Source organism: Drosophila busckii, unplaced genomic scaffold (assembly GCF_011750605.1).
Source record: "Drosophila busckii strain San Diego stock center, stock number 13000-0081.31 unplaced genomic scaffold, ASM1175060v1 chrUn_01, whole genome shotgun sequence".
Taxonomy (NCBI): Eukaryota; Metazoa; Arthropoda; class Insecta; order Diptera; family Drosophilidae; genus Drosophila; species Drosophila busckii.
The window spans coordinates 567,508-594,167 of record NW_022872717.1 but is presented as its reverse complement, the minus strand read 5'-3'; the positions used below and the strand labels follow the sequence as shown (position 1 = coordinate 594,167).

At 36.5% G+C, this 26,660-nt stretch overlaps 1 protein-coding gene across 2 annotated transcripts; it reads right to left on the bottom strand.

Moving 5' to 3' along the window:
* Positions 1-207: 207 nt before the first annotated feature.
* Positions 208-26,420, bottom strand: LOC108598840 (LIM domain transcription factor LMO4). 2 transcript variants are annotated; one of them, XM_033294694.1, is made up of 5 exons: positions 26,320-26,420; positions 21,379-21,686; positions 19,395-19,548; positions 2,583-2,774; positions 209-361 (listed from the first exon to the last, which is right to left on the bottom strand). In XM_033294694.1, the coding sequence occupies exons 2-5, from the start codon at positions 21,620-21,622 to the stop codon at positions 229-231; spliced, it is 723 nt and encodes a 240-aa protein (XP_033150585.1). In that variant the 5' UTR covers positions 21,623-21,686; positions 26,320-26,420; the 3' UTR covers positions 209-228. The 2 variants fall into 2 exon arrangements, with proteins under 2 accessions (XP_033150586.1, XP_033150585.1); XM_033294695.1 differs by lacking the exons at positions 19,395-19,548; positions 26,320-26,420 and having other exon boundaries at positions 208-361; positions 21,379-21,449.
* Between the last annotated feature and the right edge of the window lie 240 nt (positions 26,421-26,660).

Here is a 26,660-nt window from a genome sequence, read left to right as displayed (position 1 = left end):
TCAAAAAGAAACGCAATTACAGCGACTCTCTTACGTTGATAGCAAGCGAAACCTCACGATGACGATGAATAAATCTATTGTGTTAGAGGAATATCAATTACACTATCAATTTAAAATAACACAAAAATGTTTGATATCTTGTTTTAATTAGATTGAGTTTTAAAATATAGAAATACAAATATTGATCTATACTCTAAAATATATAATTAAATTATAATAAGTATAATATTAGTCCTTTGATCGTCTTGGCCTTCCAACTTTTCCTTTCCGTTGTGCTAATGTTCCATTGGCATTTGATGGGTTTTTAAGTAATTTATGCCAATCCTGTTCACAAACTAAGCTAGCTCCCAGCATTGTGTACCTAAAAAAAATAGGAAAATATAAAAATTATAAAAACTTATCCCATTCTAGAATTAAAATAAAAAAAGTTTTAAAAGGTTGGGCTGCTTCGTTTAGAAAAAACGCACTGCTTGTATGAAAATTCGCGCCCTGAAAGATTGTCTGACTCATCAGCTATCAGCTCAGCAAATAGCTTGATCAATCAAGAATGTTTGATTTTTCAGCTGCTGACGAGCTTATTTTGAATCAACAAACCAAAATATTGTAGAGAAATTTAGCTTGGTGGCACTAAGTCTGTTAGTGTCCCGATGGATAGGCTACGCGTTGGCCGAGCGGAGGCAATCCTGTTGCAAGTTGGCGGTAGGCGTTTGAGGTAGAGAGCGGCGCCCGAAATATTAACCGGGCTTAAATAAGCGGCGTACGTTTGGCGCGAGCCTTAATTAAATAGATCACACAAAGTCGGTTTGTAATCATATTTGGTTTAATTAACAGCAGAGTAAGCCAGGGTCGAAGAGAGCCCAGGGACGAAAAGTGCACAGGGCTAAAGCTGCTGTACTCAAAAAAATGAGCTTTTGATGGCGGTCTGCAGATCCCACCGAATGCTTATCTTATCGGCTGATCCCGCGGCCTACTCAGCTGATTTCGTTACAATATTTTTATCTTTCATGGATTTAGTCCAATTAGAACTTTTTTTAGTCCTATATTTTTGTTTAATTGGTTAGGAATTCAAACTGACATATTCGTTGATTTAGAGCAGTTTTGGTGCGACGCGAACTTTGGCTAATTGTTGTTAAGTTTACCAACATTTTTAAAAAAAAAAATTATAAATGTATTATGAAGTTGTGGAAATGTAACAGGGAGAAGGAGGCGTGGGAGACACCATAAAGTATATATATTCTTGATCAGCAATACAAACTAAGTCGATATAGCCATGTTCGTCTATCCGTCCATTTGTCTGAATGTTTGAGCAACTGATTCTCAGCAACTATAAGAGATAGAGCAGCCAAATTTTGTAGGTAGGTGCTCGTATACCCGAAGCGAATTGCGTTTTTCCTCCCCCGCAAATCGAAAAAAACGCACAACACCCACGGAAGCGTCGCTGCTAATGTTACTGATAAAACGATCTGTGACGCTTTACCTGTTTAGTGTGTATGTATTTGTCAGCACATGTGTGTGTTAACTGCGATGCTCAAGGCCAGGGGGTCCAAGCCCTATACTCAGTATGCTCATTTGTTTTTATACACTTTGACATTTTTGTAAAAATGGAAACAGGGTATCATGAAGTTGTGCAAATGTATGTAACATGGAGAAGGAGGCGTGGCAGACCCTATAAAGTATATATATTATTGATCAGCAAGACAAACGATTGACGCAGTCCGTCAGCTGTCTGTATGAGTGCGTGTTTCTTGTTGCTTTGACAAAATGCGTGTACTTAAAAAAAATGAAAAGAGCTTAAGCTGGACACACTAAATTATCATTGCCTGCGCAAACGTTGGACAAGTAGGTGATGCCTAATTTCTTTTCAGTGTATAAAATAGAATTGAGGTAACGGCATCTTTACTTGTGTTAGTAGTTTCTTCTAGTGTATTGGTAATTTGCTCTTCCGTAAGCAGCGTTTGGATGCCCTGCCCTTGTCAAAGTATGCATAAAAGTTGGTTGCGTCCACCTTTCCACTTCATTCAAATTATTTTTAACTATTTATAATAAGAATGTGAACTATCTTTAATAATAAATTTAAAAAAATTTAAGCAATTTATTTCAATTTTTTTTTTATTAATTTTATTGATTGAGTTTATTTGATAAAACATTCTTGTATTTAATTATTTTGCTGAGGTGATACAAGCGAATCATATGACAAAATATTAAGAGTCGGAAAGCTTATGAGTAATGCTTAAACCCAATGCTGGATGAACCGACCAGACTAAATTCGTTTCCGTCGAGAAATCCGGATAAACTTTCTTATTCTCTCACTAAAAATTACATTCAAGAACGGCAAGCGATAAAAATCTGAAAATTTCACTAAAATCATCCAGTGTAGGCCAATAGTTATCGACATATCAAATCGTTATCGATACAATTTTAATAAAGGTAGAAGCAACATGACAAACGTTCAGAAATGTAAAAGATTTCAAAATCAAATCAATTTCAACCATTAACATAAACATTTTAAGCCGTGAAATAAAATTTTGAAAATCAAATGTCAACCGTATGCTCTAATTATAAATAAAAAAAATGCGGCTTACCTATCACCAGGACGCAAATTAGAACCACACTTTGCGCAACTAAAGCATCTTAGATGAAACACGCAGTTTATAATTTGTTTTTGTTGATTTTGTAAATCGATATTATTTATTCCAGTAAGAGCTTTTGCTACCATTTCACTTGGGGGTATTGTTTCCCCGCATCCAGAACATACGCCTGAGCAACCGAACATACTGAAATAAATATAGCATATTCTGATTATTGTTATAATGTAATAGTAACTATGTAAAATATATACAAGTTGCGCCATCTCGGGCTTTAGTATAGAAATAACTGAATAACTTTGACGTTTGTGAAGCGATTTTCTTGTGTAGGTACTTTTTGGAGACGTCAATTCAATACAATTTAAGCCATGAATAACTTAACCCTAAATAAAAGTGTCGAAGTGGTGACTTTGCTTATCGAAAATGGGCGTTCAATTCTGAAAACGCAGCGTGCGTATCGACGAAAGTACAGATGCAAAAAAACACCTTCCGACAATACTATTCGTTTTTTGGCTGAGTTTTTTGAACGCGGTTCAGTGGCGACCCACGACCCACACAACCGACCACGTCTTAGGCGTTCCAGTGCTGTCATAGTGGCTGTACAGGATAGTGTTGAGAAGGACCCCACCGTATCGTACCGGAGGCGTTCGCAGCATTTAAACGTTAGTGGCACCACAGTGCAGCATATTTTAAAGGATTCGGGAATGTTCCCGAACGAAATACAGATAATTTAACGATTGTTGCCCGAACCCAAGCCGCGGCGGTTGGCCTACGCCCGAAAAGTAGCCGAGATTCTCGAAACGGAGCCGAATTTTTGGCAAGAAATTTTGATGACCAACGAAGCGCTGTCTGGTGGCGTCAATAAACAAAACTGCCACATCTGGGGCACTGAGGAACCATTACACGACGAGAGAGTGACAGTTTGGGAGGTTGTTTGTGCCTCAACCATCATCGGCCCTCTTCTTCAAAAAAGGCGAAACAGTCGACGGCAGGCGCTATTGGTGGATGCTGCCGCATATTGTGTGCCCGAAAATGCGTCGAAAGGGTCTACAAAACTTCTGGTTTCAACAGGACGGGGCCTTTTGCCACACAGCAAACGATACATTAGAGTTTTTTGCAGCGAAAATTCTGTGGACGCGTTGTGTCAAAAAGAGGCGATATCGACTGACCGCCGCGTTCGACGGATTTGACCCCGCTGTACATCTTTTTGTGGGGTTATCTGAAGAGCAAACTGTACATGAGCAAGCCCAAGACCATCAGCTCAATGTAGAAGGAGGCGTGGCAGACCCCAAGTAAATATATTCTTGATCAGCAAGACAAACAGAGTCGATTTAGCCATGTCCGTCCGTCTGTATGAATGCGTGTTTCTTAGCAACTATAAGAGCTAGACCAGATTTGGTCTATATGTGCTTCTAAGCCCAGGACATATCGCTTATTAATTTTTTTTTTTATTTCCTCCCCCCTCGCTCACAAATCGGAAAAAAACGAATTTAGGCAATTAAAAAATATAATATTTAAAATTATGAAATAAATCACAAAAACGCGTGGTTATGTTTTCGACCGATACCGAATTTCAGAACATTCAGATAAATAACTCAGGAATTATTCACATTTTAATTTTCAATATAGACAGCGGGGTGTGCTTGCTGACGCGCAATACAACTGTAGCTGCCGACGCAGGGGCGTCGTCGCTGCTGACGCTACAGCGAAAACGAGCTGTGACGCGTTGGCTGTTTGTTTGTATGTTTGTGAGAACGTGCGTGTGTTTGCTACGGTGCTCTAGTCGAAGTGTATGTAAAAGTTGGTAGCGCCCAGCTTTAATGCGACCACTTGTTTTTCTCAAAAATATGTAATACACTGCTTGCCACTTGAATAGGACACCCTGTATGCTCTCTTTGCAGCTGCTCATAACTCGAAAACAAATTGGTAAAATCACGGTACTTTTGCATATTATCTTTGTGCAAGTATTCTTCGCTATTTCTGGTACATTCCAAGTTTTGGAATAGCGTCGTTATAAAGTTGTTTGCACTTTGTGTGAGCAATTGCAAAAATTCAATGGAATTTTTGCGTCACTTGAATAGAACATGCAATTTATTTAGTCGGTATCGTTGGCACGTGCACACAAATTGTAGTTGATTTAAGCTTTTTGTCTCAATTGGAATGTATATTAATAAAAAAAAAATATTATAATGGGGCGTGGCATATCATTATCTGAGACAGAAAAAGGACAAATCCAAGCTTACAAGGATTCTGGCCTTTCGATATTTATTACGAGAAGCATCCAATTCGCACGACTCTTTGGCCAAGATCAGGGAAAAATGCTACGTGAAGTGACTAAAAATCAAGAAAAAGCCACCACTTAACCCGGCTCGGAGATTGCAACGCCTTGATTTCGCTCGCGCACATGTGACTTGGACATCGGAATGGCAACGTGTTGTGTTCACGGACGAAAAAAGTTTAATTTGGAAGGGCCCGATGGCTACAGTTTCTATTTTCATGATCTGCGAAAGGAACCACACCATCTTGATAAATTACGCAGTGCTGGAGGTATTATGGTCAATTCCTACTATGGCACCTTGAATGCGTTGTGTTATAATGATATATTAAAAGAGGCCTTTCCAAAATTCCAAACTCTTTTTCCTAGTCTAAAATGGATTTATCAACATGATATGGACCCTATACATACGGCCCGGATTGTAAAATCATAGAGAGTCAAACACTCCACGGAGTTATTAAAATGGCGACCCTATTCACCGAACTTGAATATCATATAGAATGATTGGGGGCTAACACGACAAGTTTATTTAAATGGTTTTTAGTTAAAGTGTCCTATTCAAGTGAAGCATGCTAAAAATCAAAGCCTTCTACGTTTTTATACACTTTGACATTTTTGTAAAAAATCATGAAGTTGTGCAAATGTATGTAACAGGGAGAAGGAGGCGTGTGGCAGACCCCAAAAAGTATATATATTCTTGATCAGCTCGGAACGAGCTGAGTCGATATAGCCATTGTCCGGGTCTGTCCGCTGTATGAGGGCGTGTTTCTAAGCAACTATAAGAGCTAGAGCAACCAAATTTGGTAGGTAGGTGTCTCCTATATCCAGACACTACGCTTTTATTTTATTTTTTTTATTTCCTCCCCCTCCCCACAAATCGAAAAAAAAACAATATATAAGGCAGCACAAAAATCTTTAAGAATCTAAAATAAACCACAAAATTGCCTGATCATGTTTTCGACCGTGAAAAGTTTTAGAACGATCGGATAAATAACTTAGAGTTATTTACATTTAATTTTCAGTATAGCCAGCGGGGTACACGTGCTGACGCGCCATACAAACGTCGCTGCCGACGCAGCGGCGAAACCGAGCTGTGTCGCTTTAGCGATTTTGTGTGCATGTGTTTGTGAGTGCATGCATGTGTTTCCTGTGATGCCCTAGTGAAAGTGTATCTAAAAGTTGGTGACGCCCAACTTTAATTTGTCCACTTGTTGATTAATAATTTTTTTTTGTATACTTACAGCTTTTGAAAATCGTAATTTTCGTCAAATTACCACATTTAAATAAGCTTTATAAGAACACAAAAATTTCCTAGATGGCTTGGTTTAGCAACAATTAACTATTGAAAATCGACTTTAGAGATGTCCCATTCAAGTGGCGAGCAGTGTATGTTTAAGCATAAGAGATGCGAAATAGATGATATTTATTTGTAACTTAGATTTTTTACTTTTTTTCTAGACCGGCCTTTAAAAAAAAATGGCGTGCCGGGTTGCGACTTAAAATATGTGCTGACAGACAGAAAGGTGGGCGTTGACCCAAGACAGAAAGACTCATAAGACTACTATCTAAACAGCCTTCAGGTCAATTGAAATCGAGCGAAGGTAGCTGGAGGAAAGGAAACGAGTAGGCGCTTAACGCCTTGCTCGAAGCACACTTTCCTGACTACACGGAGGTCCAGAATATGAGGATGCTAAGGTCGCCAGAGACGCAATTCACGAAGAACTAACTAAAACTAAGTTGGGAAGATATCTAAAGTTACCAAATGGATTCCACCCAAAATAAAAAATCCCAGCTAACACCGCGAAAACATGTACAATACTTTGAGGTAATATTATACTCAAAAGTCACACATAAAGTAGAAGAAAAGGCTACCGTTGCACACTCTACACCGCAAAGAATGTTATGTAGCACCTCGACTTATGCATTTCAATAATGGGGCCAATATTGTTTCATGGCATGCTAGTCTGGTAAAAGCCAAAAAAAATACCAAGATTTTTAAAACTTTTGCTGGAAAAGGTTGTGCACTAACAATGTGTCATAGAAAAGGACGTTATCGAAATACATTTATTTTTTTAGAATCCACACGTGTACATTGTGATCCATGTCTTTGCTTTCGCTGTGAACGGACGTATTTTTTGTTACTCTCATTTAATTGATTGATCTGTGCGTTTTAGTGTATTTAAACTAGCTTATTAGTAGTGATATTCACGGTGAAAGAGTGCATATTAAGATTGGTAAAAGTATTCTATTGCTTAGTTGTTTCAGTGGCATAAATAAACTAACAATTGTTTTCGCGGTTTTATTGCTGTGTTGTTTTTGTTGGTTTGAGCATCTCTTGTATGCGCTCTCTCCAGCTTACTCTCTGTTTCTTGTGCTTTCTATTTTTAGAACGGTGCTTGCAATAGTGTGTGTTTTGTTGTTGCATTTTTCGTAATTGCGCTCACACAAAACTAACTAACGCTCTCATTTAACGTACTCTCTTAGTGCGCTCTTAGTCGTTGCATTAGCTGTTAATATTTTTGTTACTTACATACCCTTTCGTAGAGCATATACATTTGGTTAAAATGTTCGCTTGCTGCATTAAAAATTGCAAATGCCAAAGCAATGCAACTGCTGAGTGCATCGGATGCTGGCTGTGCGATAAATTTTTACATGTGAAGTGTGCAGGCTTCACGATTTAAGTTAAAGATTCCATTATGAACAAGACCGGCTTAAAATGGTCATGTGAATCTTGTCGTGAAGCTGAGCCGACATGTCTAGGTTTATGCGACATACTAAGCTTAATTTTGAAGCTGAGGCCGAAAGAGTTTTAATAAACTCAATGATGAGTTTATAAGTATGGAGACTCAGTTTAAAGCTCTTAAAGTTTTAGACGAATCCCAGTTGGCACCAGCAGTAACACCTAAAAAAAACTAATGATGTAACATTGAAACTGGTCAGGACACCGGTTACTGCAGTTTGCCCTAGTATTGTTATTAAATGATGATGAGGCTGGTCCGCATCTAAAATTGTTAAAAGAGTGTTAGAATCGCCTGGTGATGTTTCCATACCACCGCGCCTGCTCTTAAGCCCTATTAGCTGTTCTTTACGGAAACAAGTTTGTTCATAGGTCACCCGGATACTTTGGCTGAAGATGTAATTGCTTACATTCAATCAAAGATTCCTAACAATTATTTAATTAAGAAAAAATTTAAATTTAAATATTCAGAGAGATATCTTCATTTAAATTGAATGTGGCCACCAGAATTATTCGACACCATTTGTTGCTTTTTTCTGGCCACAAGACTTGCTTGTTAAAGAATTTACATTTAAAACTAAAAGCAGACAACTGTAAAATTAATTTTTCTACAGTGAAACCTACTAAACCTTCTAATGATGCAAAAAAACTAACTTCTTCATTTGTTTTGGCGTATCAAAATGTTAGAGGATTAATGTTCTTGCCTTCACTGAAACTATATATAGATAGTACTCTTTTGATTATAATGTTCTTGCCTTCACTGAAACCTGGTTAAAGAAGAAATTGACAAAATGAAAAACTTCACAAATAAAATACCACTATTACTTACGATATAACGGGGTGGTGGTGGCGTATTGATTGCCGTTGAATTCGACCTTTTATCGGAATTAATTTTTTCCTTATCTAATATTGAATTTGTTGCAGTTAAAGTGACTGTTTGTCAAATTTCCTTCTATATAACCTGCTCCTATATTCCACCTCAATCGGATGTTACAATTTATAATGAACACCTTTCTAATATACAATATCCTCTAAGCTATCTGAAAAGGATTATTTATGTGTATTAGGAGACTTTAATTTACCAGATATATATTGGTCCACAATGGGTAACTTGGTAGTTCCTACTAGCGCCAACGAGTCATAAAGTAATTACTGGATCATTGTCCTTTATGAAATAAAATTAATGCTTCCTAATTGTAACAACCGATTTCTTGATCTTATATTTGTATCGGATCATTCAGCTAGCGCAGTTAGCAGAATAGATCCGATTGTGCTTCCCGAAGATGTATTTCACCCAACTTTAGAATTACTCATAGAGCTACCGGCTCTTGAGCAAACCGTGCAGCCTACAGCTGCGCCTAAGCCTCCAGTGGGCAACAAAAACATTTTCTTTTAATAAATTAAATAATTTTATTATAAATCATGACTGGTCTAACTTTTTTGCCAGCAATAACTTAGAAATTGCTTTGTCTCTTTTTTATAACGCCTTAAATAGCTTTTTTGAACAATCCGTTCCAATTAGCGGGCTTAAAAAATTTAAAATCGCGTTAAAGATACAAACGTACAGGGAATAGTATTGATTTTTTGCGCTATTCTACTGCTAAATCCAATTTTAACTTGTTAAATTCTCAACTTTACAACAATTATTTATGTCGCTGTCGGCTTCAGTTTGCTCAGGATCCTAAACAGTTTTATAATTTTGTAAATTCTAAACGTAAATCGTCTTCAATACCTAACTATGTTTCTTATGAAAATACTACTGCAAATGATGATCAGGCATCAGCCGATCTATTTGCAGACTTTTTTCAAACAACCTATTCAGTCACTAACAACTTTTCCCACACACACTACCCTTATAACATCAACAAATCTAATTTTGTTGCGGAGCCTGTGATTAACGAAGACTCAATATTGCGTGAACTAAATGTAATGAAACACGTTCTCTCCAGGACCAGATGGTGTACTAGGTTGCGTACTTAAATATTGCGCTGGTTCACTATATTTACTTTTACATAGAATTATTTGCCTTGTCGTTAAATGTTCCTATTTGCCTCCAATCTGGAAGGAATCTTTTATTATTCCGTTACATAAAAATGGCTCTAGAAGTTATGTAAATAACTATAGGGGTATATCAAAATTGTCTGCTACGCCTAAACCTTTTGAAAAAATTCTTACTTCTCAATTAATGCATTTCAGCAGCTCAATTGTTTCACCTTACCAACATGGTTTTGTGAAACATAAGTCTACTACCACCAATCTACTTGAGTTTTCGTCAATGGTAATCAAAGGTTTTCACAACAAAATGCAGACTGATGTTATTTATACTGACTTTAGTAAAGCATTTGACTCTGTTAATCACCGTCTTCTAGTGAATAAATTAAGCTTGATTGGACTTCCAAACAATTTTCTGAAATGGATTTCCAATTACTTAACTAAAAGAACTCAGAGGGTGATTTTCAAGTCGGCTGTTTCGAAGCCAGTATTCGTAACGTCTGGTGTCCCTCAAGGTAGTCATCTTGGTCCTTTGCTCTTTAACCTATTTATTAACGATCTTCCCTCAGTCATTATGCATTCCAATATTTTGATGTATGCTGATGATGTGAAGCTGTGTCTATCATTTAGAGACATGTCATGAAGTACTTCATTGCAGACCGATCTTGATTGCCGATTCTGGAATATGGATCTTGTTTTTGGTCTCCACAATACTCGAACCACCAGATTAGTATTGAATCTGTTCAAAAAAAAATTTGTATTATTTGCTTTACGTGGCTTTAACTGGGTTCCAGGTGTTGATCTACCATCTTACTCTAGTAGACTACTTTTTAATTAATCTTCCATCTTTAACTAATCGCGAATCATGCTCGGTGTCATGTTTATGATTAAATTAATGAAAGGGGGAAATTTGATCTTCATATTGTGGTCAACTTAATTTCCTCGGTTCCGTTAGGTATACTCGAAATTTTGTTCCCTTAACTCTTAACTTTTACACAACTAACTATTTACTGCATGAGCCTCTTCGAGTTCTCTGTGCTGATTATAATAAACTTTATTCTGTTATCAACACAGAGACCTCAGAGTTTATTACTAAGCGGTGTATCTTAACTTACTTAAATATAACAATAACTTTAATCCAGACGCTTGGGTTTTTTCTGCGGTTTTCCCCAATCCTTGCCAACAAATGTTGGCGTCTGTTTAACATCCAATATTTAGGTTTTAAAAATTAAATACTTAATTATAAATTACCTTTAAATTTAATTTACCTATTTTGTATATAAATACTATAATGTAATTTTTCTTTTGCTGTCAACTGCTCTTAGTTGACATTAAATAAATAAATAAATAAAATAAAAAAGTAGCAATGCAATTATTTAACTGTCGATTTTATTCCTGGTCAGGATCTCCTGCGTATTATCTAAGATACGTACCGCATACAATCCGGCTGACATTTGATCTAGAACTGTACTTCCAAGACAGCTTATCTATTTATAATTATATATTATCATTTATTAGCTAGAGTAGAAAGCGAATAGACCCTCAGCATATCTTCCAACTCACACTTATCTAAAGATTCCATCAGGAGGGCATTATTTGTCGGTTAGCCAAAAATGAAATCAAAACTTTGATCTTAAATTGGGTTTTTATTTATCTGAATCTGAGTACAGGACCAACTGGGTCTGTAAATTTTCTAGAGCCAAACAAGTAATACTAATGCCGATCACGTTAGCTCTCAAAGTCGGCGAATCAATACGTTTAAGCCTCGACGCACACTATGCGCCGAAAGCGGAGCTGATATGCAATGGTAACTTTAAAAAGGTGCTCAACAAACTTTTGAGTTGTTTTAATCTTTGAAGGTGACAATAGAATTCCAAAAAATGAAATCGCTGGAAGTTATGTGGTACCTAGCGTTGAACTGCTTTCTGAACTGAATTTCACTAATCATTTTTGTGCAGCGTTTGTCGTGACTATTTGGTATTTTGTATAATTAATTGGTTAATTATGTGTAAGAAAAATCTGTATTGAAAATTCATCTAACATAGTGTTATGTTTTGTGCCGTAAACCATGAACAAAAATAATATTTTTTGAAATTTTTTGTCGAGTTATGAACCACTACTACTTCTAGAACTAACAAAAATCGTATTTTTTGTGTTTTTTTCACATCAACGCTTACACAATCAGCTCATTTCTAATGACGAAGCTCGAAATAGTGCAGATTAATCTGCATCACTCCAGAGTTCCCTCGGTTGACCTACTGCGGATTATGAACAGGGAAAAGATAGTCGTGGCTCTAATCCAGGAGCCCTGGATAGTGGGTGAAAGAGTTTGTGGACTAAGATCCCGTGTATATCATCTCCTTGTCTCGCTAGCTTCGGGTCAGTCAAGAACCTGTATCGTGCGAAGAGCTGGACTTAATGTACCGAAGACCTAACGGTAGCACTATGCGAACAAAAGAATGGGCACAGCATGCACCTGGAATCTGCATACCTACCATTTGAAAAAAAAATACCCACCATCAGAAAATATCAAAGCTCTTCTTCAGCATGCGAAGAGTAAGGGCATCGATGTTGTCCTAGGGTGCAATGTCTACGTGCAATACGCCCTGTGGGGAAGCACGGACATCAACGCAAGTGAGGAATTGCTGCTCTACTATTCGCAATAAGAACCGAGCAGAGGTTATTGATATAATCTTTGCAAAGAACAGCGACTCTCTAACTGTTGACAATTGGCACGTATCCATTGAATGCTCCTTTTCGGATCATTATAGGATAGTGCTTGAAATAACCTGGTCCCCAAAGATCAAGCTGTCCTTTAGGAACCCAAAAACAACCGACTGGATCAGATTCTCGCAATGTGTCCGGGATACCCCATCAGAACGCCCGCCGGGACGGTTGCAATCCCGGAACTCTCGAGAAAGCGAACAAAGATGTCACAGACACTCTGTTGAAAGCCTTCGTCTTATCTTGTCCTATTAGCCGAACAGCAAGGTCGAACTGCAATAAGTACTGCTCGGCGTATTAGAAAGCCCACCGCCTCAGTTTCATAATTTAACAAGTGGCCAATTAAAGTTAGCGCAATCAACTTTTATATGCTTTGACTAGGGTATCGCAGCAAACACACGCATGCACTCACAAACACATACGCGTCAGCAAGCGCAACATGCTGTCTATATTGAATATTCAAATGTAAATAATTCCTTAGATATTTATCCTATTCTTTTTTAACGTCGGTCAAGAACATGACAAAAAAATTTGTGATTTATTTCAGACTTTTAAAAATTTTTTAATTGCTTATTATTGAGGGTTTAATCCGGTTGCTCAAACATTCAGACAGACGGACGGGCATGGCTATATCAACTCAGTTTGTCCTGTTGATTTTTATTTATTTATTTATGTCAACTTCAGTCGACGATAAACGAAAACGATTACAAAAAATATTTAAAATTAAATTTAAAAATTATGTTTTTGTTTTTAGATTTAATAAACCTATAGATTGGGAGTGTTAAGCAGACCTAACATTCGTTGCAAGGATTGGGGAAAACCCAATCAGGTCCAGATGTAATTATGTATTATTAATCATTAATAATAATCATCAATATGTGCTGTGGAATGGAATAATATGCTGGATATAGATATTGTGTTGAAACGACTGGATATGTCAGATTTTATGCACGTATGTATGTAGATATGCAAAAATGTAGATGTGCAAATATGTATGTAGGCATGCACGTCTGTAAGTAGGCATGCACGGTATGTATGTAAGGATGCCAAGACCCAGGTTAGTGTTAATTTAATAAATTAAAAATGTTTGAGAATATATAAAATGTTCAGAGAGGACCTATCCAATTTCTAAAATACTACCTTTTATCTAACAATCAGAGCCCCCTGTGTTTTGATAACAAGTTAAGTTTGAATCAGACAGAGTAACCGAAGGGGTTTCATGCAGTGAATAAAACGTTAAGGAAAAGGAAAAAATTTCGAGTTATTCCTAACAAGAACGGATAAATTAAGTTGACCTCAACAAGTATGGGAGGATTAAATTCCCTTTAACATTTAATTCATAAACAATGACGCCTATATAATACGGCGGTTAGCAACAATGGGGAATTAAATTAAAAAGGTAGACGATTGTATAAGAATAGAACAACTTACTCAAACCCAAGTTAAAGCCTCGCAAGCAAATAAAAATATTGTTTGACAGATTCAATATATTCTGGTGTTCGAGTATTGTGGAGACCAAACACAAGAGCCATATTCCAGAATCTGACGAACAAGAGATGAATAAAGTAATTTAGTTGTGTAAGGGTTATCAAATTCTTTAGACTTTCTTTTAATAAAGCCGAGAACTTGAATTGCCCTGCTGACAGTTAGAGAATCATGCTTGTCAAACTTTAGCTTACTATCAAGGAGAATACCTAAGTCATTGACTTCTGGTAATCTATTGAGATGTAACTGATCAATGTGGTAGTTGACTATGTGAGGCGAGTGTCTATGGAAGGACAATACTTTACATTTAGAACAGTAAGTTCAATATTCTATTACAAAAACCAATTGGGACAAAGCGGTCAGATCTTCTGCAATAGAAAACCAACATGCCATTCCGTAAACGATAGGGCATAGCTTTCATGTCATTAAGCATACATTAGAACGTTTGGAAATTCACAAATGATTAATGGCAGATCATTGATAAAGAAGTTAAAAAGCAGCGGTCCAAGGTGTCCACCCTGAGGAACTTCATACGTCACCGACACCGGCTTGGAAACAGCTGACTTGAAAACTGTTAGTTAGGTAATTACATAAAAAAAAAAAAAAAATTCTTTGGAAAATCTTTCATAGTTAATTTATTTATTAGAAGTCGATGATAAGAACGAATGCTTTACTAAATCCAGTATAAATAACGTCAGTCTGCATTTTGTTTTGAAAAGCTTTAACCACCATTGAAGAAAACTCAAGTAAATTGGTGGTGGTAGACTTTTGTTTCACAAAAGGTATGTGATATAATTGAACTACAGAAGTGCATAAGTTGAGAAGTAATCATTTTTTCAAAGAGTTTAGGTGTAGCAGACAATTTTGAAATCTCTCTATAGTTGTTTACGTGGTTTTTAAGGCCAATCTTATGAAACGGAATAATGAATGATTCCTTCCAGATTGAAGGCAATGAGCAACATTTAACGGACAATGCAAAAAGTCTATGTAAAATTAAATATATGAAGCCGGCGCAACATCTAAGTATGCAACCTGGTTTACAATCTGGTCCTGGACTGAACACAGGTTGGTTTCAATAAATTTAGTTCACGCAATATCGAGTCATCGGTAATCACAGGCTCTGCAATAAAATTAAGTTTATGTACGTTATAAGGGTAGGGTGTAATTGACGAGTCGCTATTAACAGAATAAGTTGTTGAAAAAAGACAATTCATTCATCATTTGACGTCGTATTTTCTGAATTAGGTATTGAAGAAGATTTTCGTTTGGAATTTACAAAATTATAGAACTGTTTAGGATCATAAGCAAACTAAAGCCGACAACAACATAAATAATTGTCGTAAAGTTTAGTAAGTTAAAATTAGACTTGGTAGTAGAGTAGCGTGAAAAATCCACACCCTGTACGATTATATTTTTTAAAGCACCGCGATTTTATATTATTTAAACCATCTAGCTCACGGGTAAACCATAGAGGCTTAGATCTACTAGGCGGCCTTCGAGGAACGCATTGGTCTAAAAAGCTATTTAAGGCGTCATAAAAAAGAACCGATGCAATTTCTCACTGGCAAAAAAGTGAGACCAATCATGATTTATCATAAGGTTATGTATTGAAGAACAGCTAATAAGGGCTTAGAAGCTGGACGGGGAGTATGGAAACTATCAGTGGGCGACCTAGATGACGGACCAGCCTCATCATCGTTTATAATAATATATATCCTAGGGTAAGCTAGAGAAACAGGTGTTACTGGACATTTTACCAATGTTAGTGTATAACAAGTGGACAAGTTAAAGTTGGGCGCCACCAAACATTAAAATACACTTTGACAGGGTAAATCGCCAAAAAAGTTCAAATCACTTGGCACTCACAAACACATAGACACAACAGATAACGGGTCCTCAGCTCGTTTTCCGCTGTAGTGTCAGCACACCCGAGTGCCCTTGCGTCGGCACGACTTTGTAGAGGCGCAGCATCGTGCACCCCCGCTGTCTAAAGAAAATTGCAATGTAAAAATAAGTTCCTAGCTATTTATCCGATCGTTCTGAAACTTGACAATCGAAAACATAGAACCCTTGCAAATTTGGGAGAGAAGAGAGGAGTGCCTTATACTGCCAGCACCACGGAAGCGTCCAGACCACTGTTGCTAGATTTTGAGAGCCAATATAAGCTAGATTGCGTAAAAAAATAATCTAGAATAAACTAAACACTAAAGTTGTATCAAAACTCATGTGAAGAAGGTAAATTTACCGCATAGTGACCAAAATTAAAATAAGATAGATTTCAAGCTATAAGTTATTTGCAAATTCTATCAGCTATTTCACTTTCAAAAAAACTATATCTACCTTATAATAAGCTAATGTGGCAACAGTGGTCCAGACTTCGACGGCTGCTAGCAAAAGATCCGGCTAAACCAGGTTTACTCTGTGACCTAGATGACAACTTCGCAAGGGACAGCCAGAAGTCTCTGCAGCTACTGATAAGCACTCACTTCCCAGGCTCCCTAAATGCTGATACAGAGAATGCAATCAAGTTACCAGCCGTAAGCAATTACCTCATACCATGGGACTTAGAAATCGTCAGGGGATGCCTAATAACAGGGTACATTGCGAAAAAATAGAGAGAATTGAGAGTGGAATTCATTCCCAAGGTAGGAAAGATAAACCACTGCTCACCAAAGGATTACAGGCTAATCAGTCTTTCATCGTTTTTACTGAAAACACTGGAACGACTATTAAAACGACGATTAGATAGGAACATTGCTGCCACCTCAGTGAAGACCAACACGCATACCTTAAATGTAGATCAGTTGAGACCGCACTTCATCAACTATATAATAAAAGACACTCTGCAGAGAAAGGAGTTTGCGTTGGCAGCCTTTCTAAACATAGAGGGTGCGTTCAACAATGTCAGGATCGAGTCAATAACGGCAGCATTAGTCACCATTGGCTGACACCCGATGATCAATCAATGGCTAAGCAATATGATTAGCTGCAGAATGATCAACACCAAACTCTGCACCTCGTCTATAAGGAAAAAGGGCACAACGAGCACACCACAAATAGGAGTCATATTTCCCTTTGTTTTGGAATCTTGTTCTAAATAACCTTCTAATCAGATTAAAACGCAAAGAATGCCGGGGCACTACTGGTTACAGGCAAGTCCTTGCCTACAGTCAGCGAGCTCATGGAAACGGCAATTGGACTTGGGGCCAACCCACAGAAGACCACGTTTTGTTCACACGAAAATACAAGATTACGAACTTAAAACTTCCAACACTTGGAGGAACGCAGCTAAATCTATCAAGAGAGGAGAAGTACCTTGAAGTAATACTGGACTCTAAGCTCTCCTGGTGGAGAAACTCGGAACAAAGGATGAAAAAAGCACTAAAGCAAGAAAGAGATGGAGACTGCAACCGTACATCATTCACATCCAACTCTCATCTCAAAAACCTCCAAAAGGTTCAAAGACTGGCCTGTCTAACTGTAAAAGGATGCATACATTCTACTCCTTAAGCAGCCCTGGATACCATATTAAACTTGACTCCGATAAGAAGTTTCCTCAGGTACACAGCGGCGAGAAGTGCAGCCAGGCTACGAGCCCTAGGACTCCTCAAGCTGCGCAGTACCGGCCACAGCACGGTAGGACAAACGGTTGTGGAAGAAAGTGACTATCGATGTCCAGAATTTAAATGGAACGACAGCTTCCAAACTGTCTTCAACAAGAACGGACTGGCAGCGAGGATTGATGACCAGTCAATCTATACAGACGGATCGAAGGCACAGGATCTGGAGTCTACTCACGTAACAAAGATGAGCGGCTTTCCTACCGACTTCCAGACTGATGCACAGTGTTTCAGGCGGAGATCTACGATGTCTGGCAAACGATAACAAGTAACTTGACAGATACGTCAAGGAGCTTAGCGGTCTATATCGACAGCCAAGCAGTTTTAAAAGCTCTAGTCTCGAATACCGTAAAGAGCAAATTCAGCACAGTCAGCGCGCTGAACCACTGCCGGCAACAACCTGTTGGACTCATCTGGGTTCAAGGACACATGGGTGTACCGGAAATGAGATGGCTGATCGGTGTGCTAGATGTGTGACCAGATTGGCGCTGCCGTCAAGCTCAGCGGTGACAGACATTAAAAAGCCCATACAGTATACACTATCAGAACTCACAAGGTCGGAAAGAAGCATGGCAAGTAGACACAGGTTGTTCGTATAATTATATTTTATTAAAAATTGATCCATCATTTTGTATAGGAGCTATAAGATATAGTTCTCCGATTTTATTTGGAATTTGGTAAGGATATATGAACCTGTACAAAGCATATAAACCTGGTTAATATATGTTAAAAAACAAAAAGTTTTCAATACTAAATGTTAAAGGTTGTCATATATTTAAAATATTTGTCAAGATTTTATTTTACTTTCATAACGATATCTTCACAAGAAATATTTATGGCCGCGACTCCATACAAGCGAATATTCAAATAATTAGCATAAAAATAACTGTTATCCAAAAATGTTAACCAAACAAATTAAATATAACGAGACGAGCTAGGATACTTTTGTAAACACCAAATTACTAGTATTTACTTCTCGTTAACAATTCTGCAATAAATAATTAACTGTGGTTAATAAATTTTTGGTCCATAAATAAATTAAAAATAACAATAAAAGGCGAATGGCGAACGTGATGTAATATGAAATTGAATATTTATTTATTTCCAAGCTCAATCACAGTCACTACTTTGGTAGAAACACTTGAAACACTTTTTGAACCTTTTTCTTGTGCACTTTGATCGCGACACATACAATATTACTTGTGCCCATCAGCCACTGTTTTGCTTATATGTATCAGTAGTACTGGATTGTACACACAGTGTTTTTAAGGGTGAGTGCACTATTGCCGCTCTCTGATATACATACATACATAAATATTTTATTCGATTACTGTTTTCTATCAGCTGATTACTGTGTTAGTTCCAAGTGGTTTCAACACTGGTCATTTTGGCGGCACTTTCAGCGCGTTCACTTTTGCATTGTCGTCAATATTAATAAAATGGAAATTTCAGGCAAAGTGAAAACAAAGACCTATTTTCATGACCTGGACAACCACCACCTATTTTATGGAAGGTATTAGGAAACTGGAGAATCCAGTACGTCTAAAAGGAGATTATGTTGAGAAAACTTCCAAAAAACAAACTATGTTTTCTTTGGTAGGCCGACTTTTTATCAGCCCACCCTCGTATATATATATTCTTGTCTTCACTTCTGTTTAAATGTAAAATGCAACATAGCTCTATAATAGCTTTATATAATTAATGCTTTTGGCTAAATCGATGAAACCAATGTTCCATGCGTTTCCTTGCACTTTGAGTTACCCTTTTTTTTTGTTATAAAGGATAAAAAGTGTAGCGAAACTGGGCTTGATAAGTGAGGTCAGAACTCTGTTCTGCGTATACAAATATAATATAATAAAATAAAGTTTTCACAAAAAAATCTTGTTTGTAAAACGATACTACCATCACAAGATTCAATATTCTATATGAATCTATTTGTTAGACTTATTTATCATAGTTTTCTTTACATGTCATACCTGGAATAGTCCTTTTTACACAGTATTAGACCACGTCTGGTAAAACAACTGGAACCAACATCTGCTAACATAGCTCCACAGCAATGACATTTTAGGCATCCATTGTGCCAATATCTGTCTAAAGCATATAAAAGATATCTATCACTTATTTTATCTACGAAAATACAAGAAAAAGAAATATATTAGTGAATTTTATTATTGCACACATTTAAATCTTTTTGACGAAAAATTAGACTTAAATATTAAATTTATAATTTATTATAATATATAATATAATCAGAGGGTCTAACAGAATTTCAAAACACTGTTAAATTAGCCTAAATCGGTTGATTTGATTGATCCTGTTTCCAATCTCCCTAACTTAGGCTAGAGATTTGTCAATTTTCAGTATTATTAAGATTGTTTTGCATTAAGTACCACTACTTTTTCGAGTGCTCATTTATAATGTATGTATATATACATCTGTAAATACGTTTTAATATTAAAAACAATTTTATTCATGATCAGAATTTCTGAGGGACATCAACTATACTATGGCATTTGCTGTTCAATGTTTTTTATCAATTATAATACATTCAAATATGGTAATGAGCACTTCAGGTGCCTAACTCTCAGAAACCGGACACGAGGCCACCGACATAACAAGAGGCAGACAGAAAGAGACCAGCGACAGCCTCTGTCAATAAGCAGTAAAGGTCAAATGAATGTATCTGAGATCATTGCCAGCCTAAGCTCCAAGTCTTACAATTGGCTCAGCCTTGATGGGTTAATAAACGGGGCCATGCATGGATTTATATGCCGGAAAAAAACACATTCATAGTCGTGTTTGATGGCATCAAGTTGTACAAGGGCGAACCAAGGTATGGATTCCACCTATAATCTTGGAAAGCCGAATCATGCTTGATATAATCTAGCAGAACGAGGACTAAAAGATTTGAATCCAAGTGCCACCTCCAGCGTAAGTAAGGAAATTATTTCCAGAAGTTCGGAGTAACTTAAGGTAATTATATTAATCTGCGTCACCCGATGGTTCCCTCGATCGACCAACTACGATTTAAAACCATGGTTTATATAGAAAATATTTGCAGATTACGATTTTGCTATGACTTTTACCTATCAAATCACCTCACTAATTTGTATAATAATGTAAGCAGCCAAACTTTCGTAATAACAACCAAGCAGCGGTTAAAGACATAAACTAATCGACGAGCCGCGATGGTCTCACTGTAGTGAACTGGAACGAATCCACTCCCCTTCTCGACCCATGCATAGTGTGAGATGGATCCAAAGAGAACAGACTGGGACAAATCTTGCAAATCTACAAAGACTTTTTAAGTAGTATGCGAGTACAATGAAAACATTGAACTTTCTTTAGGACAAATCAAAAATTTCTGATCTACTAAAATACGGTAGCTATGGGTATTATATGGCCTGCTTATCCGTCACTTTTAAGCATAAAATGAAAATGTTTTTTTGCGTGGTAACATGCGTTAGCCATGTGGGTAAAACAAAAAGTTTTAGCCCGTACGCAGGATCTGCCCACACCCATTATCAGATCTGAAAAAGCCAGGAGTTTCATCTAATACCAAATAAATTCATTTTATTCGTTACAAAAGGTGTGCCTTACATAGTCACTCTTTGTAATTGCATTTTAAAAATTGCAAAATAGTTAGCCAGGTTTTTAAAATATTTCGATGTGCATTTCAGATAATCTTTCGTTCGTTATTACATCTCCCAACTCCTAATCAACGAAAAAGCTCGTTGTATCAACATAAAGAATGTATAAACGCAAATTATGAAAAAAATCAATTAATATCAGAAGGTTCCGCCAGGAAGAAAATTCCACATGTGTGGAACCGTGTGGATCAATTTAAATTAATCTATTTCTGTGGTTTAAGCTTAAACCAATAATAAAATCACATATTAATAATTCTAATATAAAACTCAAAAAAATTATTATATTAATTTATATTTTTGAACTTACCTCCACAACCACCGCATACTTTAATTAATGTGCCAGGGTGTATTAACTGTTGGTTATTAAAATCATTCGAAGACTCATCCATAAACGATAATTGAGACGAAGAAATGTTTGAGTTGCTTTCTACAATATCCTTTGTATGGCTAGGATTTCTATAGCCAATGACTACTGAAGGGAAATTTTCAGGACTAGAGGAATCTTGATGTGCCGCTAGTATGTCTGTGTATGAATGAAACGATGCATTCATTGCAACAGATTTCAAGTATTAAATTGGCAAAGTCATATATGTGCTTTTCAATCCACGGTGGATGCTAGAAATATATATGTATATATATTTATTGTTGAATTTTTATTATGTTATTTGTTATAGGATTTGTTCAGACATCAATAGTCTTAAAAAACATAAATTTAAGTACACTAAACATACAGATTTCATTGTCACAAGAAACATACAATGATACAAAATTAATTGACATAAATAACAATAAAACACCAATGCAGGTCAAGCATTGGTAAGCAAAAGAATATCGCTGATCGTACACAAAAGCAGACCATATATTATGGGCTAATAACAGTAGGAGGTAGCCTTACGGATTTCAATTTCATCAGTTCTGCATTCTTCTATAAGGAACCCTTGAACACTTACACAGTATTGTAGGGTCAAAAACCGTGCCTGTCCTTTTCCATTACATAAAGAATCTGACGCACCAGAATTTATATCTAAATAAAAGCAGCTTAATCCACTATACGCATAAGGTTTATATCTGTGGATAAAGGTGGTAAAGGCTTGAGTAGAAAATTAACCATATTTGAACTTCGAACCAATGAACGAATGAGTTTCGCGACCGAGTACTCGGTTAGTTGAGCGCCGCATTGTCGACGTCAAATGTATTGCGTGTTTGTTTTGCTTTTAAATATATTACATTTTATGCAAGCGCCTCGGTCCTCAAGCAATAAACTAAAACTAAAATCCAAAAATGCCAAATATTGTATTCGATATTGCATACATTTTGCAAGGCAATTAGTTGATTTTATTACCTACGTTATTGGTTTGAATCTTTTTACTCATTTCGCATCTAGAGTTTGTTTATTGAAATACAAACTACTCAACTCATAACACGCCATTCATTCTGTGGAACGAATGGCCTTGGCACGCCGAATAGGCGACCAAGATTTGTTAAGTACCTACAAGTATCGAAATTTTCAGACATTCGTGCACCCTTAATAAATACCAATGTGTCTAATCCATTGGGCCACTTGCACCACAAAAACCGAATTGTGGCTGATACCACACGACAATTATTGCTCGTGTGGCATTAGTTTCCCGAAAAGTATACGAGCAATGCACACAAAAAAGATCATACAATTTATTGTGTGTCTTATGTGTGCTTCTGTTTCGGTATCTGCTGTCGCGTCGGCACCGCTGCCACTTTTTATTTCTTGTTTTTTTGCCTTGCGAGTTGGGTTTGCGCGTATGTACCTTGTCCCTTGTCTTCTGTGTGCGCGTAAGATCTCGTGCTCGCTTGTCCAGTTCTCTGATTAGGTGTTGATATTTTGAATGATTATTTTTCCATCATTAATTTAAAGAAAATTTGAACTACACTTACAAAATGCTGACGGTAACTTGGGTTGCTTGCTTTTTAATTCGCGAATTTTTCGCTGTTGTGGACAAATGAACGACAAATACCCTTAGGGCAGTTTAGCACGTCAGGCAAAAGGCCTACCAAATATTCCGTAATCACTCGAAATACTCGCCGGCCACTTTATTGGATGGTGATTGATTTGCTGTTTATGAGCGATCAACTTGGTTGTTTCTCGCTTGCTTACTGCATTGCTTGCGTATGTGCATGCATTAACCGCAAACATGTATGCCATGTACATATACATATTTTGCTATTGAATATTCAATTATTATTTATCAGTAAAAATTATAAAAAAAAAGTGAAGCTGAGGTCATTTAATATGAATGTAATTATAAAATTAATATATATTATATTATTATAAGATATATTTGAAAATATTTATTTTGACCTTAGTAATAAATATTACGATGCAAAAGCCAAGCACATTCCTTTGCAGTTGGTCTGCACTGGCAGCGGTGTCGGAGCAGGAGTCTACAGTGCGAGCCAGAACTAAAGCGATCCAACAACAGCTACTCTCTACACGAGGTACAAAAAACTTCTTTGTAAACAGTCCAGCAGATATCAAGTCACTCAAATCATCACATATCTCATCCCGAAATTTCCTGACATGTAAGGATGCGATAGACAAACTACAAACCACAAAAAAGGTGTATATCCATGTATTAGATACAAAGCCACCGTATGACGGGAACGAGACGGTAGATGCTCTTGCTAAAAACGGATCAAGACTACACAACATTGAGGAACAAATCCGAAATCCATTACATCCCTGTACAGAGATATGGAGAGTAAAGCAGCAACCGAGGCAGAATTAAGGTGGAAAAGCACAACCAACTGCAAGACGGCAAGAACAATGTGCTACTCAGGGTACGATAAACTCACCAGATTCCTAATCCAACTTCAAAGAAAAGAGTGTAGGCTTTTTGTAGGAATAGTAACGCGACACTGCCTATCAGCGTCTTACGAGAAGAAACTAGGCCTGACAAAAGAGGACGGGTGCAGCAAATGTAAGGAGGAGTCAGGGATCAAGGAAACCAGATAACAGTTTCTATGCCAATGTCCGGCACTTGCGAGAACGCGCGTAAAACACTTTAACAAGTGCGAGATACCCTCACTAAAAGTAGTAGCCAGGCTAAGTCCTGGCTCGCTACCGAGGTTTGCTAAAAGCATTTACATACTGGCAACACTAAGGACTAAAAATGTGAGGCTACCGTAAGTTGGCCTACCGGATTAACCTAACCTAGAAAAAAATTTCAAGAACCTGTATTTTACAAAAGATACAATTTTTCAATGGATACTTAATGGGTTAAGGATAAATTTTCGTATCATTAATAAAGGGATTTTGAAGACCTTTCCATTGATACCAATATGTCCATAAAGTTTAGCTCAAATTTTGAGTAGATTTAATTTTAAAGTATGGCAAAATATATATGCCCACCAGTGTATTTAATTAAAGCGCAGTTAAGTCTGCGCTGATTGGTATTGAGTGTTTGCTGCTTTGCTAAACTTACGCAAATTAAATGTCGTGGGAATATGACAAGAGCTCTTGCAAATTATCTCAAACACAAAAGGCAAAAAGCAATAAATACGCATACGTAGGGTGGTACAAGGAAATTTACATATTTTAAATAACTTGTGGGGCAGCTAGACAGAGCGAGACGCTAAGGGTTGACACCAATTTATGCGACGCTTAAAAGGTTCAGTGTTGTCTAAGCGGTCAATCAGTAAAATTAAGCATTGAGCTGTTAATACAGTGATAAGTTTGCGAGATATTAAAGCTAAACTGTCTCTTAATATCTCTCACCGTGCTGTTCACCTAATTTTGACAGCAGATGACAATATACAAAAATGTTGCGAAGCCCCATGCTTCTGCCCAGACACAACACAGCTCTTGTGAAATTTGTCAAAAAGTACATCTATAGGTATAACGAAAATAAGAATCACATTGAATGGAAATTTATTGAATAATAGCAATATTTATTGGTCGTTTTGCTTATTTATTAGGACTAAATTTTGCTGCCACTATGAAGCATAGAAAAAATGTCTCTCACATCAGTTTTATATGTGATTCGGTATCTAACCTTTTTAGGAATGACAATCAATGTCAAAACTTGCTTCTCAGTGCCCTGCTACCTTACTTACAAGGAACACAAATTAATAAACTTATGACCTGTCATGAATTCTTTCCAAAATGCGAAACTCCTTATTTTCTACAGCCTTCGGTTTAAGAAAGAGGACTATCCTTAGTTTGAGAATATTTTTTATTAAGTAGATAGACTATTTTTAGATAAAGGGCACATTGCAATGAATTGGTAGAGCTCCGGTGCGCATTTCAAAGTATTTTGTGATTTATTCGATACAGTAAAATAAGAAAGATAATCCAAACATTGCATACAAATGAATAGCATAAATACGCACAGGTTTAAAAAAATATACTAATAAAAGATAAATATGTACTCAAGTAGTGTATAAACATATGTACATACATATGTGTGTACAATGCACACTGAGCATATACATATGTAAGTATTATACATATGTACATATATTCAACTGAGATTTATAGAAAGTAATTTGTTGTTTTTTTTTTTTGTAAAATATTAAGCTTGTGCGTCTATGGAGATTCCATACCATATTGGCGTACATATGCACATATGTATGTATAACAATTAAGTATTAAAGATTATAGGCTTAAAGACAATATCGAAGACACCTTATATCTTGCGCTTAGGCAATAGTTATCGAATCTAAATAATTAACTTAGACGCATTGCTGTGTTGAAAGAGTTTTAAGGGTCTGGCATAAAAACGCGCGCGTAGACTTTCTCATGAACACTTATATTTGTATGCATGTACATATAAGTATGTACAAATGTCTACAAAATTCATTTATATTTACATATGAATCTCCATTTGCTGTTTTGTCTATAAATCCAATGGTAATATTTCAGACCAGATGAACCACATATTGTTTTAATATTAGATTACATTCATACATTACATCATTATCATATGTACAGAGTATAGATTTTTTAATGCACATTCGTAATAAACCACACTGTTTTAATGAAATATATACTTTATTCTAAATGTAAGATATTACTCTCCAGTTCCTTACAATTTCCTCACTTAACAATGAGATGCTCCAGAATTCAGTACATTAATGTGCTATACATACTTACATATGTATATATGTACATAAATGTAAATCGCACAAAAACACTTACACTTTATGTATAAGCCAAACATTCAAATGTATACTTTTATACAACTAGCTATTTAACGTTTACCAAAAAACTTACATGTCAATATTGTTATTCTACTCAGCATTCGGGTTCTATTAAGAAACAATTTATGTTTTGATAGTAAAATGCTTGTTAAATCTCAATACAAAATTCATAGAGATGAAAATTGCTCTAATTCGATAACACCAGGTAGCAATAATTATGGGAGAGAATCGGCAACTGTCACCATCGATAGACAGCTATAGGTATCTCATCGTCACTTAGCTCAATACTTACTATGAGTAATGTAAAAACAATATTTTCTAACAAAAATTTTGATCGAATATATAATATGAACAATTTAAATTCCCTTTATATAGAGCAGCAGGCCAGCGCGTTGATTCTTTCTGTAAGAACGA

Bases quoted from the DNA above. Each gene is read 5' to 3' on its own strand.
- LOC108598840 (XM_033294694.1), bottom strand. From the start codon at position 21,622: ATGAATGCATCGTTTCATTCATACACAGACATACTAGCGGCACATCAA. The intron at 19,549-21,378 runs GTAAGTTCAAAA...GTATTTTCGTAG, and splicing joins AGTATGCGGTGGTTGTGGAG to ATAAAATAAGTGATAGATAT. The intron at 362-2,582 runs GTAAGCCGCATT...TATTTTTTTTAG, and splicing joins AATTTGCGTCCTGGTGATAG to GTACACAATGCTGGGAGCTA.